This window comes from Prinia subflava, chromosome 3 (assembly GCF_021018805.1).
Source record: "Prinia subflava isolate CZ2003 ecotype Zambia chromosome 3, Cam_Psub_1.2, whole genome shotgun sequence".
In the NCBI taxonomy this organism is placed as follows: Eukaryota; Metazoa; Chordata; class Aves; order Passeriformes; family Cisticolidae; genus Prinia; species Prinia subflava.
This window is the reverse complement of record NC_086249.1, coordinates 93,325,341-93,343,664: the sequence shown is the minus strand read 5'-3', so window position 1 is coordinate 93,343,664 and position 18,324 is coordinate 93,325,341. Positions and strand designations below refer to the sequence as shown.

Below are 18,324 nucleotides of genomic sequence, written 5' to 3'. Positions count from 1 at the left end.
TAATTTTATAACAAGCTATCAATGCTGAAGTGAAATAAACAGACCAATCACATTTTGATGGTACACTTCCCCTTGGGGCCTACAGTTCAAAAACAACAGAAAACTAGTATTTAGGAGGAAAGCCAGGAGCTGGAGCAAACTGGGCAAAATTGCTAGACATGTGAGGATTCTGTAGCTTTTAAAGAGGATGAGGAGTTCCCTACAAATAATAATTCCCAAGTAATATATAGCAATTACTCCTTGAGGAAAGCACAGTTTTTACAAAGCTAAGCTGTTGAAGCAAAGTTGTGACAAGTTAAGTGACAAACGATAGGGACCCAGCGACGTTACTCACCAGCCAGAATCACGGCCCAGTCACGCTCGCACAAGAGCAGAGCCTGTCAGGGTTTGTGGGACTGCTACCTGAAAGGCAGCCCGAGCAGATGGGCACGTTCCCAGTGAGCAACACCCACCTGGAAAATGAACTCTGCTTCAGGCTGCACCCCAAGCTGCTGATTTGTATGAAAATGTAGCACCCAGAGGGAAGTTTTCCAAAATGCATCACTGAGGAATTGCAATCCTACTTTCAACATGGGAAAAACATCAGTGTGGGCACGGGCCAGGTTAACTGAATCTCTGCCTCAGTTACCTCTGTAACTCACTGTGGGCTGCTGGGGAAGCACCTCCCAGGGCGTTTCTGAAAGGGGCCCAAAATACTTCCCAAAATGTTATCCCAGAAGATGTCATATTTATTCAGATATTCAAATTCATTATTGGATTTGTAATTGCACATTATGATAGCTGCACTGATTAGATTCCAACCTAATTAAGCGACATCCTGATTTACATCATATTTATGCAGGGCACACAACTGCCAAACATTAGGCACCCCCCATCAGCTGCTGAATGCCCATCACACCCCCATGGTCTGGAAGCACCACAGAGCTCAAAGTACCTTTCAGAAGAAAAGCTATTGCTGTGACAGTGAGAGAAATGCAATCATTCCATGTGGCTTTTCTAGGCATCACTCATGTCATCAGATGTCAGAATGAACTTGTCAACAGGTATGAACCTCAGCGTAAAGTGCTCTCAAAACTGGCATGAGAGTGGTCACAGCAGAAAGGTGCATTCCCCACCCATGGGGCAGAATGTGTTTGCCACAAAAGGAACAAGAGAAAGGAACTGAACACCAGCCCTGACAGACGATGGTTATGCAAAAGCAAGACTGAAAATTTGCTGGCTTATTTCCTTTATTAAGCCCAAAATAACACCTTTAAAAAATCCTGACTTCATGAACAAATCAAATGCCTTCATTAAAGAAACATTTACTGCCATTTTCTATACTTTATTTTAAGGCATACAGAAAAATATTTAACAAATGTGTATGCAATTAAATGCCAGGGACTGCTAATTACAGCCCTTCTGAATGCCTCTGCAAAACAAAGATACTCAATACAATATGTTAGAAAGGGTGGGGAAAAGAAAGAGAGGAAGCTGAAGACAATCTAATAGGCATTAGTGCAGATATATGCTGGCCTTTGGCTACGAGCAGCAAATAAGCCATCAATGTAACCCCAAATGGCAGCCAAAGGACATTTTTGAGTCACATCCTCGCTTCTGCTTCTCTAATTCATTTCCAAAACATTTCACCTCGAACTAATTATGGAATTTAATGACAGAATGTAAAGGAGTGGCTGGGGTTGCAGGCCATTCCAACAAGGCTTTAATCACATATCCTTCAGGTTGCAGAATCTTTATGTACTTAGCAGTGATTTATCATTCCTGGCAGAGGCAGGTACTTCAAAGGCAACCTTATATAAAAAATAAATTCTGCCTTTGCCAAGCACTGGAAAGAGCACTAAATTGAATTTTAAAATCAAATCCTATAGACAAACTCAGTGGATTTGTCTATCTGGCCAACAGGCAAAAAATTTATGACAGTACAGTTTTGTAATCAATAATAGCAATACAGTGCATGTTTCTGATTAGAAAAAATTAAAGATGCCAAAACAACATCGCTAAATATTTAGGCTGTTTTGTGACAGTCCCATTGAGCAGAAACATAAAACATGCATTTTGATGAATTTCCAACTAGTTTATGTCATACTATATTTTTTTTATTTTTCAAAAAAGAATATTAAAACTATTATAAGCTTTGTCACCTGCTGTAAGGCAGAATGATGTAATTTTATTCACTGCACATTTCCTGTTTGTGAGGCAAAAAAGCATAATTTACTTCTTTATAAAAGGGAAATATATATATAACTATATATATATAATTTTATTGGTATTAACATAATGCAATACCATACATTGAGCAAACAGAAAGAAAACATTTCAAAATACATTTTTTAAAAGTATCTCCCCGTAAGATAGTATGAAATATCAAGTAATTAGCATTAACGTTATTACAATACACCCTTAGCCAAATATATTAAGGAAAATCCACATTCTAATCACAGAGATAGAGGCAAACATCAACCCATAGGGGACTCAGAACATAATGATAAATACAATATCTGAATCTACTTTGAGTGACATCCAGACAAATACTGGCCCCAAAACAGCCCTCTGGAGTCTGGGTGTTATACAGAGAATACTTTGTGCCTGCTTGGCCAGGCAGCATCACTCAAATGTTTTAGTCCTAGAAGATAAAGAGGAACCGAAGAGTTTAACCGCAGAGTCTAATAAATCTCAGCGTGAGGTATCTTCTCCGTCACCATCCAAACGAGTGCCAGTGTACCCTCTGGGAATTCATTACAAACCATTAGATAAATGGAAGTCTCTGAAAGGTCTGTACATACCTCCACTTGACAGAATACACTTAGTTTAGCATGACACAGTAAGGAAACTTCCTTCACTAATGTGAAGCACGCTTGAATGACACGACTCTCTCTGGTTGGCCTGAATGGGTTCACAGGAGTTCAGTACAAGCAATAGGAAATTACAGTTACCATGGCTGAATCCCTCTTTAACTCCTCGAGGTGTGCAGAACAAAACTGAGTGACATCAAAGCCCTTCCCCTGCCAAGACCCTCTTCCCCTTCCGTTCTCCCATGCGGGGGGCAGTATTTTCTGCAAATGTGCTCCGTGTAGACTGGATCTGACTTTGTGCCTAGTCCCACTGTGGAAAGGGTGGATTCTTCAAAAGACTGGCCATGCCCTTTGACACCTTCCTGGAGGCCTCATATTCAGGCATGTGGTTGTCTATGCTTTAACAGGTCTGTTCTCTGTTATAAACATCAAAGTTATTCAAGAAGAACTGACTTTCTGAACGGAGGCCATTAGGTCGCTTGCAAGAGGCTGAAGTTGAGTCTCCGTCGTGCCAATTCTCTAATGATAAGTTTATCAACCTTTGAGTCCCATCGGTTCAGTGCCAAGAGATGTGGTTCCCATTTGACATGGTGCTATCAACTCTCGCAGTGTATTAGCCTAATATGATAAAGCAGTGATACAATATGTTGAAAGATCGGTGATGTGCCATTATTTCCATATCATATTAGTAAATCAGAAATACTATCATGCAAACAAGAGCAAATAGCAAATCTGGCATACAGTAGCAGCACTACAGAGCCCTTCTAATCTGCATGCAGCTATGCTCGTGAGGACAGAGACATGGCACTGTTCTGCTATTACACCTCACTCCATTAAAATATCCATCCCTGATGCAAAAGAGGTATTTAGGGCAGAAAGTTATATATTCTCTTTTTGTAGATATGTTTTTAAAAAGAACAGAACAAAGACCAATTAAAAAAACCCCAAACAACCCACAAATAAAACAAGAGAACAATACACATCCTAACCAACTTAGTTGGTTTTCTCCATGTTGAAGACACATTAGCTCATTTGGAAGCACTGGGAAAGGATCACATGAATGAGGAGAATGGAAGCAAAGAGTGTGCCCCAAATCCACCAAACGTGCTACAAACACAGAAAAATATCCTGGTGGCAACTTATGCGTGAGCTAGAAAAAGAGGTGGCACAACACAATCTGGCTCCTTTCGTTCTCCTAGCTGACAGTCCAGCGTTGTGCAATGTTGGGTGAAGGATAAGATACAGAGCTAGGAGATCATGTGATTTTGCAACCACACTGACATTACACACTTCCATAAGCTAGGGCTTGAGAACTCGAGAATCTTTGTGGACCTGTGTTAGCAAAGAAAAGAGAAAGAGAGAGGTGGAATAAACAGCATACAGCTAAATTGTTTACTTAAGAGTTTCTGTGTGGATATGCAGTCTCTGCACAGGCAGTTTCAAAAGCCTGGCTGCTCTCAGTGCATTCCCTATTCTACTGCCTACTACACTAAATTGTAGTTAAAAATGAAACTCCATGGATCTCAACATCCATTGTCATTTTGAATCCCAGATATGAAAAGCTGGGGGATGTTTTGTTGTTAAAAAAGAACAAACCAACAAACCACTGTGGGAAAGAGTTCAACTGTGCATAATGTAAAGACATACGAACTCATTACAATTTAACTATTGAGATTTGTGTAACCTCTGTTAAAGAGATTTTTTTTTTTCCAAAAGATAGGATGGAAAGGAAGGAAAATATCAAGCATTGCCATTTTTATTCTTGAGCGTATCACAAAAGGTCTGGAAAGCAGACAAGAAATGTTGTCTCAGGGACAGAAAACACAAGGTAGAAAGAATCCCAGATGGAAACATTGGTGCCATTTACTCCACACATGGCAGCAATTGGAAAATGAGTTTCAGAGAGGCAGAGGGTGAGCAATGCTCCACAGAACTCAAACCCAGTTCAGCCTCTTCTCTATTGCTGAGATTTCCTGGGACTCTATGCGTCAACAAGGAGAGGAGGAAGAAGAAGTGTGAGGAAAACAGTTTATATAACTAAATTCTAAGTATAGCAGTTAAGAGAAACTTTTACATAACCTATTGTTTAAAATAAAAAAACCCATCTGATTCCACAACCAAAATAAAAAAACCCCAAACCCAACCCCCAAAACCAAACCCCTGACAAACAAAAGGCCAAACCAGCACATTTCAGGACTCAAAGGGTTGAGGAAAGGGAGACTTTGTAGAGTACAAAAGGGAATGTTTTTCAGATTTCATCCTGTTTTAAACTACAAACAGTTGTAGCATTGAAAATAAGAGTCTTGGATTTATTTGGAATAAGGCTCTATGTGAAAGAGGACACTGCTGCCTCAGTGGTGTCAATTCTGCAGCTTAAGGAGATCCTGTCATCTTATGGCTGTTGTTCATACAACTCAATCATTATTAATTCAGAAAGTTTGTTTCAAAGGTCAGGCTTTGGCAAAAAAACCCTTCCCTTTTTGTGAAACAAGGTGGCTGTGAAATAAAGGAGGGTTACTGAAGTTAAGGCAAGGACATGATCTAGCAGAAGTCTATACCCAGCTCTTCCTCACACCCATCTCAGTCTGGCTGGGACATGTCCTCTATTTGGGGAAGAACTGTGCTACCTTCAACGCATAGTGGGACAGGACTTGTGTTATTTTGCACTGGAAAACTATTTCTGAAAAAAACCTGCTGGTAAGACACACTTTTTAAAAGATTGTTCAGTAATATTGCCAAGGTTTGATTATTATATAAATTATCAAGCACTGGTAATTTTTCACTATCCCAGTTTGGATTAGTCATTGTGCATGAACAGCCTTTCATTAACCTCTTAAGGTAAGTGGTAGCATATGCTGTCCTATTTATCTTAATGTGAATATAATTATCAGGCACTAGGGGGCTTTTCTAAATAGATTTTCAATATCACTTACTGATAGTAACTAAGTGTTTAGAAAAGTCTGCTTTTTAGTAATAAAACTATTTTTCCTTATCCTTACAAACCCCACATTATTCTTTCTGTATCACTAACATTAGCAAAATTATTTATGTAAATAACCTCCACATATAATTTTGTTTCTAGATAAGGGTTTTAAAATTTGTTTTAAAGGAGAACAAATACAAATAACAAAGAACGAGTAACGTGCTTAACGACACTGCAACTTATGAAACTCATGAGACTTGCAAACATTTTGAAAAAGAAACCAACTGCCATTCACATACAAAAATGAATGTGACCCTGTGAATACAGAGAAGTGAACTTACTGCACTTATCAACCAAATTATGCCTGCATTATGAGAAGAGTTTTATGGCAAATGACATCCTCAGAACGGTTACAGACACAAAACTGTCTGCTGTAAATTCTTAAGGATGTGAGGGATCTGATATCTGAGCAAACCTGCAGCAGTAGGAGGTGCTTTACACAGCTAAAGTGGTAGAGACAGAATGCACCTGGGCTGGGATCAACCCACCAAGCAGGAGCAAAGGGATGCTCTGCATGCTTTCCAGACCAAATGACAAAAGCCAATAAAAATGTAAGCGAAGAGAAGCTGAAAGTTCTCATGAGAGAAAGATTTGAGAGTCACAATCAATGAGGTCTCAAAATGGCCATCACACAAGAAGTCCTATGTAAGGAAAGGGGCACAGAAGGTGATACAACTCTCTCTCTTTGAGACTGATTTATAAATATTTTTTTAAGGAACACTGGCAGTAACTAATGAGAAGGTATAAGGTTTTCACTCTGATGTGTTTTTTCATAATAAAAAGCACAAGATTTTACCACTGCCACTTAAGAGTACACTTTCTTATCCATCTTCACATTATATATTTTGCTTAAACAGACTACAAGATATCTGGTTATTAAATGGTATGTTTATGACAACTTTCCAAAGAAGGGTTAAGCTGAATAATAGCAGGTTAATAAACTTACTTTTTAAATACATACTGAAGTTTCAGAAAATTTCAGACTTCCTATCTATAGTGACCATCTGTAAACCTGTACCTGCCTTTTGAAGATCTACCCTTTCCTTAGTTTTTATCCTATTTTGTGTACATATTTCTACATCTATCTACATATTCAGGAGAGAAGAACTTTGACTGGATGCCCTTACCTACTATCTAGTCCAACAATGAAACATATCTAGTTATGCATTTTCTCCTAAAGGTAAACACTTTGCATGAGTGATCAGGCTGCAAACAAGAATGAATGTAAAGAACAACAGGGAAGAGAAACCTTCCCCAAGTGCCACAAACTGCGTCCTGGCTGCTTCTGCTAGAAGTCCACTGGCAGATATATCTTCCTCTTTACTAGGGAAAGGGCTCAAGGCTCTGACACAGAGTCCTGGGGAGGAACACTGGCAGATCTGCAAATTGTCTATTGCTCAATGGTGGGAAGATCCCAGCACCTCAAGGTGTCAGACAGATGCCACCAGAGATGAAAGGGAGCTGGTAGGAGCCTGGCAGTGAGACTGCCTGGGGAAGGAGGGTTTTGGTGACACATCTGGTGCAGACCCCCAGCCTGTACTCCAAAGCAGCGCCTCTGCACATTACCCTGCAGGAAACCAGTTAGGTACTGGAAGCAACAGCAGGAGTCACCCAGCACTCCTCTGGAGACTGCAGTAAAGGGCACTAAATAAAACAATTATGATACAGGAGTATGCTATCTGCAAACAGCAAGTTTCAGCTTTTCCAACACCACAATATACGCTTCAGTGTCCCCCACGTCCTCGCTGAGGAACACCAGGCACACGAATGTTCTATGGGAAGGCAGCGTGGTGAGGAACAGGCACAGGAGGGCAGGTGGTGGTGCCAGCCCCCGCACAGCCCCAGTGCCTGCTCCTCTGCAGGTGCTGCACTCGGTCCCACGAGAACAAGGCATTGGGAATTACAGGGCTCTGAGCAGCAGGCATTTTTCCCTCCCACCTACCACAGTATTTCTAAATTGCAAATGTAACCCAGCTCTCCTATGCCCTTCATGCACTACACCTATTGCTAAATAACCCTCTGTCTACTCAGTACTAAAGAACTAAATGAACTAAAATGTAGCACATTAAATTGCCAAATTTCTAACTCTTACTGTATTATTATAGTGTATTATATTATATTATTCCTAATTCTGCCCCTATTTTGTCCCTCTATATTAGATACATCTCATGGTTATTCTTATGCTGTTCAGCTCATTACTAGTGTCTTACTGGAGTGACAATTCAGAGCTTCAAGATGGAGCAGTTTGAGAGTGGTTGTGCCAGAAAATAAGGTTATTTTTCCAGAGTAGTTCATTTTGTAACCATTGCAAAGTAATTCAAAGAACTGCTCCTAGACAAAGGAAACCATCTAATTTGGGACATAAACAGTGAGACACAGTTGAATAACAATGTTCAGGAAAAAAAGAAAGAGCAGCTGGCTGAACTTCTCGTAGTTTTATACACATTTTGAAGGCGTAGGATGTAATCACAACTTTAGCATCCCACTGGGCAGTTTATGAATTCTGATAATGATATTAAAATTTCCACATATTGGCACTCTAATTTCTGGATTACACAGACTTAAGTTACATAAGCCTATGGGACAAGCCTCATCCAGGAGAAGTCTGTGTTAAATCCCAAAGACAAGCACATGAGGCATATATCTAATGGTGAGATTCCTTTCAATACAATTCTTAGTACTATTGTAAGCTAAAATCAGCCAGGCTATGATTGTAATGGAATATAAAGCCCAATTTGATCTACCAAATCTCCTGCATTGTTTATCCTGAAAACTGCTTGACAAGCCATGTCCTTGTTTCCTGACCATAAAGCAGGAACTGTAGTTCCAGTCTATCACCCCATGAAAGAGATAATGTACAACACAAAAATGGGAGCTGTGTTTCCCAACTAATGCTTTGGACATCAACCCTGAAAAAAAAGCAATGTTCTAATTTTTTGCATTGTTATCAACAGATTTTTTAATAAGTACTATTTAAGGAGAATTGGTCTTTTTGTGACAAACTGTTCTATGTATTACTTTTTAAATTACTTTTTCAAGCAATGTATTTCTGGAAATTTTTTTACATTAACTTGCTCAGGGGCTTTAAAAGCAGACAGAAACATATGGAATTACTTATAGCATAACAAATTTAAATTTACACAAACAAATTTTTAACTTTAACCAGTAGAAGCCCCTTCGGTCAGAGAAGGCTTTAACAGCCCACCATCAAGTAACACAATTGCTTTTTCTGGTGGTGCTTTCCATATTGACAACAAAAACACCAATACATTGACAAAATCCCTGGTGTGACTAAATAACACCCAGCCAGACTGTCATGTTCCCACTGCCAGGCCACAGCCAAGGGCAGAGGATGGAGATGCTGCCCCTTCCACAAGTGCTGACAGCTGAAGCCACCTGCCCTCCTGGCCTGGGATCCCCTCTCTGACTGGGCCAATAAAAGCCACAGATCACCTGAACACTGTAAGTTACTGATAGCATACATGTGCTTAAGGTAAAATGAACAGACTGAGAAAAAAGTCTGATGTTCTTTGTGCCACATTTGGCTGAGGTTTTTCAGCAGCTTCTGCTAAAACCTCCAATGGGGTGTCAAAATCTACTCAGCTGGGGAAAACTGGGGGGTCAGATTATTATTATTGTTATATTAATACTGATCATGTTGAGATATTTTAATGTAATTCAAAGTTCACTGGAGGGGCACATACACAAAACACAGACTCTACTATTACTCTTCTGGCAAGGCCAACAAGTGGAATGTTGGCACCACTCCTGACTGGTTATGCTGCAACCAGCACAAAGGTATTCCCTTCTCTCCTCATGTTCTAGCACGTTTCATGTGTCAATCCAACTTGTCTTGACTGTTCACAGGCAAGTATTATCGTTCTGCTCCAGCTCTATTTTTGACTCAGTCAGGTCTCCTTCAGGTTTGAGGAGGACCATATTTAGCAACAAAAATGCTATCAGACCTGAAATCCTCCCTCATATCAACAGCTTGATATACTGCACAAAATATACTGCATAAAATTAGCATTTAAAGAAACTGCTTGTAAAAGTCTTGCTTTTAATTAATTTTCTTAGTTTCCATGAAAACAAGACAGGAATCACCTTTCTTATTCTAATTCAATGACTGAGCTGTTTTCTTGGCTACCTATGGTGTCTTGAAAGCCCACCAGACCAACACAGAAATGACCCCTTTGTTTTCCTGGAGGAGATTCCTTACCTATTTGAGAGCATAAAATGAAGAATTCTGATTAAATGTTTCACACCTGTTGGATGCTGCAGGCATGAACTTTCATCTGGTAAATTTAAATTATTTTTTATAAAAATAATTATCTCTATATAAAAATCTTGCACTGAAATGTTTTATGAAAGGTACTCTTCTGATAAACCAAACATTGCTGTGTTGTTTGTTAAGAATCGCTTGCTTATTTTTAATGTGTAACAGCTGTCTTCAGAGGGGATCCAATTTTTTCATAAAAAGTGTATCTCAAGCCTATCATATTCCAAACAATGCTATCATGGGGATTTCATTACACTAAAGATTCCTATTACAGGAGTCAAGTTTTGAAAACCTCAGAAGCTCCTGACTGTATTTTTACTTTAAAGATAGCAACAAACAGCAAATTTTAAATTATTTTAAATCCCTGAACATGCTAGATTGGATGAGATACAGCATGGATAGTACCACTTGAAGCCTGCTAAGTCAGTATGCCCTTTAGGAGGGGAAAAACCAGCAAACTAATCAAGGGAGTATTTTGTCATGATCACCTTATGTGTTCAAGCTCCAAAGACCCTCTTGGCAAGAGGACATGGTGCACCCAGTGGTATTCAAGGAAAGATCTCGATAATGTTTTGGGTGAACTGGTGATAACCAGTAGGGAGGTACATCTACTTTCATCAATTCCCACTCTTCCACAGATTCCTCCAGCAATTCAGGAGGTTTTTACCCTCAATGACCTTTGCACAAAAGTACAAAGACATTGGTGTGAAAACTGCTTCTCTTTAGCCTCTTCCTTCCTAATTCATCCCCAAGCATCTCCAAAACACACAAACTGCCCCAGTCACAAACTGTTTGGTGAGGTGTAGCAGCCACACTTCTGTAGGACAGCATTGTTTCACAGAGAAAAATTATTCCTGCACTGAACATATTACAGCACCAGTATGTGATTCAGACCCTGGTTCTCTTCTTGTGCACATCTCCCAGTGTGGAAGGGCAGAGCCTGCTGTCCTCCTGGAGTGATGGAGCAGTGCACAGGGCCCACCAGGTACCAATCTCTCCATTCCTAAGTAGGTCAAGCTCCTCTACTGGCAGAAACCACCAGTTCTGCTGGAGATGGGCACTTCTCAAAGCCTTTTGAATGGTTAAAAGTGGTGTTCTTTTTCAGGAGAAAGAAAACAGGATCTCTGCAGCTTTCAACTGGAAATGAGAGTGCCATCATCTTAGAATGTGCATGACTACTTGCTAGCTTCAGCTACCTTATCCAGGTTTTTTGATCACAACAAGGGAAAAATACCTTTAGTTTACTTAAGTTAACAATATTGAGGAAAAGAGAAGTCTTTAAATTAAAGTGAGGGCAGCTGTTTCCCAAAGAGCTGCCCCAGCTCTGGGAGCAGCTGGGCAGCAGGGGAATAGCTGGTGTGAGATGGTGACTGATCAGGCTAAGGCAAGGAAGAGGAGCTGGAGAAAGGTGGGTGATGGGTGGGAAGGAGCACCCACTGCAGCTCCACCACTGACACCTGACCCTGGCACTGCTGCAGCAATCTGCTGGGAGGTGGGGACACAGTCCAGACTTAACTAGTTTTACAAGAAACCTCTTGATGTGAGTAATGATGTGGAGGGCTCAGCTGCTCCCCCTGGCAGCCTCCAGCAGCGTCAGTCCCCAGAGCTGCTGTGCACTCAGCCCTTGGTCCTGCCAGCAGTGGCAGAAAAGGCATTGAGGGGCTCCAAGAGAAAATCCCTTACTGTCCCCACAGCTGGAGACTGTGGTGTGCAAGGGAATCCAGATGGACCAAAACACCCCAAGATGCTGGGGGAAGGGTTACCTGTAAAAACAGGCACCTTTTGAAAATGGTGGGTAAGAATGCCCTTCCCTCAGCAGATGAGAAGCCAAAGGATGTTTGTAAGGAGGGGTTTCTGCTGTCCAGAGCAGTCACAGGCATGAGCAAGGTCTCTCCTGGATAAGCTGTAGCATAACCCAGAGCTGTTATGCAGGGATATATTCCCAGCAATTTGCTACGCACTCCCACTTGGGTTTGTTTAAGTGCTTTTCACCAAAATAATACCACTAAACAAAGAAAATATTATCATTTCTACAGCCTGAAAACCATTGACTATCAAGTAGCTGAGCTCTGTTCTTATCGTGTAACAGCAGCCTCTCTCCTATACATTTCTCAAGCTGCTCAGTTAGCTATTGTCCTCTACTATTTTCTTAAGAAGCTACATTGTCTTTTTTACTTTCCTCTCCTCTGCAGTGTTGTACAAGAATAAGCATTACACATCTCTTTTCATGCATCACTGACATCAAAACTAAACCTTTTTTCTTTTTTCCCTATTAGGCAGAAACATCTTATACCAAACAGTTCCCTTCAGTTCTGTTCTTGGATTGCACTTGTTAAAAATGTCAAATCAGCTTCTACAAAAACAGGGAACTAGAGGTTTGGCTTCTACCTACATATAAATACAGGAAGTAGTGTAGATAAAGCAAAAGCAAACAATTAAAGAAACTAATCTGTGACATCTCACCTCAAAAAGCAGTGCTGAAAAAGGCAGAGAAGGGCTGATAGGATTATTGTTACGCAAAAGGATTTTCCTGCAAGGTCTAGGGCTAGATTTGTCCCCTATAAACAAGGGGGATGGAACAGAAGCATGTATAAGGACATAAATGCAGAGAAAAGATTGATAATTGCTTCTTCAAGAACAGAAACACCTGAAAGTTTGTTTGCTAGGTTTAAAACTAACTAGAAGAGATGCTGGTTTCTCTCTAGCCTGGAGTTAAAATGTGTAACTCCTTATTGCCATGTGATTGAGCTCAAAGTACACCTGACTTCAAAGTTCATAAAACTTTTTGTGAAAGAATGATCCATCAAGGGTTACAAGCATGATACCTTTACCTCTCCCTAGAAATATGTTTTTATGCATAGCTCAAGGCAGGCTAACCAGGTTAGCTGGGATATGGGGCTCACCTCTCTTTGGTACAATCACTTGCTCTTGCAGGTGACTTTTTAAAACTCAAATAATTCAGAGTCTGAGATCTGATACAGAACTAGACAAATCAATGTTTTAGACAATTTTTGCTAAGCTCACATCTGCTGTGCAAAATGGAAATGTTCGATTGCAAGATTAAACAGTAAAAATAACAGATTCGGTGAATTTTTAATCTTGCAAAGATTTGGTTTTTTCAGAAGAATGTAGACATTTCTCTCAAACAATTTGTGTATCTAGTGACAGTAAGTGCATTAATTTTCCACTATAATGCCAGGATTTGCCATTAGTACAATGGGCTATTCCAAACAGAGTAAACAAAAAGTTCAGTGTGTATTTTATGATGTACCTATTCAACACTGCTGTTGAAAAATAAGAATTTTTACATTTTCTATGAACAAGTATATGAGAAGGTAGGAACAGGCAAGAATTTATCTATTCTGATTACACATCTGGTAACACAACAGCTGGTGATGAAAAAGATGTTGGTGACCATGATTTACACACTTCTTTGTGAACTATAAAATACAGCAAGAGCACAGTCAGCTTAAGCTGAAGATGCTTAAAACAACGCCTTAGCAGGTGTGTGCAGAAATCTTGGGGGGATTTCAGAACTGGAAATCTAGTTAGAAGTCTAACTTGCAGAGAACAATTTCCCCTGTTCAGCCTGGAACTACCACAACCACTGGCCTTGGAAGGAGGAAACAGATGTTAGTAAAACCCAGGAGGAGCAGAGATGAAGATTTGACTGTATACTTCTGGTCATTAGTAACAGTGCTAAAGATGAGCAACACCAGAGTAGAAAAATGCAAAACACACAAGGACAAAATAAAGAAACAGCCTCATTAATTTGTCTTTTAAAACATTTACTGTTTCCATACAGTACAACTGAGTAAGTCATCTGAAGAAAAAGTCTCAGCTAGTACTTTCAGAAGAGCTAAGGGGCCAAAAATAACTGTTGCCCCAACTAATTATGGACATTTGATATTACAGGGTTTTCACCTTAATAATGAGGTTATGCCAGATCTCCTCCTTGGAAAATAACTTGGGCTGAGAAATATTTCAATGCACTGGCATGATCAATGCACAGAACATGGGCCCAGCATAAAATCCATCCACATGGCTCACCTTGGCTCAAAATGCTAAACTGCATAAATCTTTGAAATAAAGGCTAAAGCAGCATAGGTGCATTTACAGTAGGTTATGCTTTAAGAGAAATGTGATACTGTAAAAACAAAATTATTTTAAAACAGTTTTTCTGACTGGGGAAAGATTTACAACACCATCATCCTCATTTGTGGCACAGAGAATTAGAGGCTGATGGGATTTTCACTTCAAAAACCAATCACAACTTAATTAAACTTGTTCCATAGCCTATCCTCACCATTACAGATTTATGCTCTACTTCTAGTCTTCTACTTTTTGCTTCCATTTCATCCCACTCAATTTTGCAATCTCCTTTCCAGCTACCCTGATGTTTCCAACTCCCAAGTAGTACAGATCAGACTGCACAAACTGTTTCTTTCTTTTTCAAGAAAAGGGGTCAATTAAGCCTCCACCACACTGGGGGTGTGTGCTTTCCTTTGTTCATGGGGTTACTCTCAGCAAACTCCTACTCCCCATCATTCCAAGGAGCAGGGATACTCAAAAATGCACACAGCCTTCTGACAGCCTTGGCAGCAAAGCCAAATTCATGGAGAATATAAAATCTCTCCGCTCCACACCTGCTTTCCTCCAAGTGGAAACTACAGGTGTCACAGGTACTGCCTGCTCAGGGCCATCCATCCATGCCCTCATCCTTCCACATTCAACCTCCATTAAATTTCAGGAATAATGAAATCCATAAAGATCCAAGTGCTGTTTTCAAAACTATAAGAGTCTAATTTTTGCTTCAAGTGACTTTTATACTCTCCTGTAATTCCCATAGTCTTGTTTAGCCACAATATACACAAGCTTAGGAAAATGGTCTTTTGGGATGGGAGAAGGTGGCTGACATCGTTCTGAGTTGCATTAACTGTAAAAACCATTTCCAAACTGTGAGTCTTCAAGGCAATCATTTTTTAACTTTATGAAAACACTCACACTTCCTCCCACCTAATAAAAATAGTCCAGAAATAATTGTACCAAAAATTTCAGCCATCCTTTAAACAAGTATTCCCAGGAAAGCCAGCACACATCTCTTTTTCTTCTTTTACTTCAGAGATATTTTACAGATATTTTACCGACTGTGCAAAGCTTTCATAAAATGAATTTTCTCAACTTCCTAGAGGTTGCACAGAGACAAGGATGGCCTGTTTACGCTGTAAGATTCATGACAGCCACTATAAGATGTCCTTATCTGCTGGCACAGTTTGTGAACTCAAGCTTAAAACACAAAGTAAGCAGAGAACTTACAAACTATTGATTTGAATCCATAATGCACTAATGTCTAAAGGGCATTTGTGTTTGTTAGGTCTTTTTTTCTAAATTTTATTTTCATTCCACAGTCTCACCATTGCATGAACCATGTTAAATTTTCAGTGTCTTGGTATAAAAAAAGTTTTGGTTAAATTAGTCTAGTTCACAGTAAGTATTTCTAGCCCCTGAAATAATCACATGAAACTTTTGAGGATACATTAAGAAACAGGACATTAAATAGCTAAATCATAGAGTGATACTGGAGAAGGTAAATGGAAAAATGTAAAAAAAAAAAAACAATTTAGTCTTGGATAGTCTTAGTTTGCAGTGTAAAATTTAAATGGAATTTTCCCCAGGCTCTTTACATAGCCAGAAGTAAATAAATAAAAATACTCTCTTTAATCTTCTAAAGAAACAGAAACCAGCAACTCCAGTTGTCTTTAAAGTGATTACAATAAAGTTAGAAATATAAATGTTTTGCTGTAAAATTATGTACATGTACTTAGCTTGATTAAAATAAAAAAAGACAATGTCTTGAGAATATTTTTTTTAATTAGAAGTTTAAAATAAATGGCAAGACACATTGTAGCAGGAAGGAAAGAAACAGCAACTCTCAGAATAATCAGCTTCAAGCCTTTTATAGATTTAATATGATTTTTAGATTGGATTTCAAGTGTGCACATTAGGACAGCAAAAAAAATCTCATTTTAATGCCAAGTGTAGAAGCTATTGAAATACTGCTATGTGAATTCTAAACCAGATTTTACCATTTTTACTACAGGAAAACACTCTCTAATTCTCTATGTCTCATATGCACCATCTCTCAAGTATTCCATAAAGACCACTTTGCACATGTAGGAAACCCCACTCCCAGGGGATTCTGGCATAGCCAAGCCCCTGGGTACCATGCCAGGAGCTGCTCCTGCAGCTTCCCCAAGTCATCCCTCCTCACTTGAAATCTGAGCTCTTTTTAGCCTGGAACTAAAGGCACAAGGATCCTCAGCTGAGATTTCTTACTTACTCTCATTAGCAGTGCTGGGTGAAGTGAGGAGGCTAAAGTTCCTGCCCTTGCCACTGCCTTATCTCTGTCCATCCCTGAATTTACAACCAGGAGAAATTTCCTAAGTGAGGCTTCCTTAATTTTGCTTCCTCCTTGAGGCCTGTAAATCATCTCATGATTAAATGAACATTTCAAAAACTGGCTGAAAGATGGTTTAAATTGAAGTTTTTTGGCAGCCTCTCTCCCCACTCTCTGATGGTGATAACAACTCAAACACTCTTAAAGAAATCAGTGGTGATATTTTATATTCCAAAAGCCTGACGTTTACCCCTCTGGAATCCAGAAGAGAAGAAATAATTAGCTGGTATTATTTTGTGCCAGCAGTATTCAAAATGTGAAGCCAGAAAGCAAAAATACCACTTAAAATGCAGCCATTTTCTTCATGTAAATACAGTAAGATCCTGCAGAGAACTTATTTCATGCTTTCTTCATAAAATCATGGTATTTAATAGCACCACCCTAGTACAATGATACTGGACTGTTAACCATCGCCAACACATTCCAAAATTCACAAATCTGGGGCACGAAAGGAGACAAAAATATTTATCTTTTTGTTTATGAACTATGTGTTTTAAAAACAAAGCTAGGAACCTATTTTATTAATAATGAATGAGAACTGCAAAATTGTCTGATTACAGAGCCTTTTTTTTTTGGTTTGTTTGTTAATACTGTATTATCACATTTTTTCAAAGGAACTGGACATTCTTAATGTTAAAAAACAGCAGAAGGTCTTACAAATTAAACATACATGGCTGCTCTAAACTCTGAGCATTAAACACTTTTGAGGGACGGATGGAATCCCAAGTGACAAAAGATGAGCCTTCTGCTCTCCATTTATCTGCAGGCAGCATCTTCCTTGGCTGTTTAGATGCAGAAGGCCTGTGGCACAGGGAACCCACTTTTCCTTGGAGAAGTTCAGCTCTCTGAACACTCTTAGCCACCTTCCCTGTCCAAGGTGTCCTGTGACAGCAAAAGCCAAGCCCAGGTGGAGGAGAGCCCAGAGGCAGAGGCTCACTGTTAAAGGGAGGGGTTCTCTATATGGGGTTCCCCCGAGGCTGCTCTGCATCCAGAAACAGTCCCAGATGGCACTAATAGCCTGAACAGTCCAACAGAATAAACTTATTAAAATCCACAGGCACCAAAGTGTGAGGAAACATCTCCTAGACTGCTGGAGGACAGTCTCAGAGCTGGAATGATCTGAAGGGATGAAATCTCTCGCCAAGTTTTACATAACAATATGGCAAATGCTGTGCTAACAGACACAGAGCCTGGCAAACACCACGTTAGTCTGCAAGGCTTTTTTTTTTTTTTTAACCTAGTCAGGCTGTTAGTTTTACAAAATGTCATATATATTTGTTGGTTGGGTTTAATCCAATTAATTTGACATTTTAATTCAGCTGAGGCTTTTATTAGTGTATCTACTTAATGTGGATAAGAACGAGGCCCAGAAAAAAATGAGAACAACTACAATTAGAAAAACAACCACTAAGCAGAAAACCATCTGGGACACTGTACAGCCCCAAGTGAAATACGAAGTACAGTGTGGTTGCCAAACAGATGCTTATCACAGTATAGAGCATAAAACAGCCAGGGCAGAGCAACCTTCCTGGTCTCAACCAGATGTGCTGCACCCAGCTTGGGCACTGCCATGGCAGAAGGGATGGGAGTCAGCCTGGAAAACCCAGGGAAGCTCACAAGAGGAGTCAGAGGCCTAGCAAACACTAAGGAAAGGAAAAACTAAACCAACTTTTAAACTTCACAACAACCTTTCAGCTTGGAGGAAGGGCTGCTGTAATGGAGCAGTTTTCTGCTTCTGTTTTCTGTGCCATAAGGGAATGGAAATGCTAGGCTTAAATTGAAGAGGGAACAATTCAATATCCATTAGCAGAAA

General features: G+C 39.7%; 1 protein-coding gene across 5 annotated transcripts in view; it reads right to left on the bottom strand.

Moving 5' to 3' along the window:
* CNKSR2 (connector enhancer of kinase suppressor of Ras 2) overlaps positions 1-18,324 on the bottom strand; it is a 206,980-nt gene that overhangs the window by 14,689 nt on the left and 173,967 nt on the right. The window contains exon 21 of one of the 5 annotated variants that reach the window (XM_063392935.1): positions 1,253-3,410. The exons of the other annotated variants lie outside the window; for them this stretch is intronic. Within the exon in view, the coding sequence (XP_063249005.1) occupies positions 3,406-3,410 (5 nt within the window). The 3' untranslated portion in view covers positions 1,253-3,405. Of the gene's footprint in view, positions 1-1,252; positions 3,411-18,324 lie in introns of those variants that run through there. 5 annotated transcript variants of the gene reach the window in all.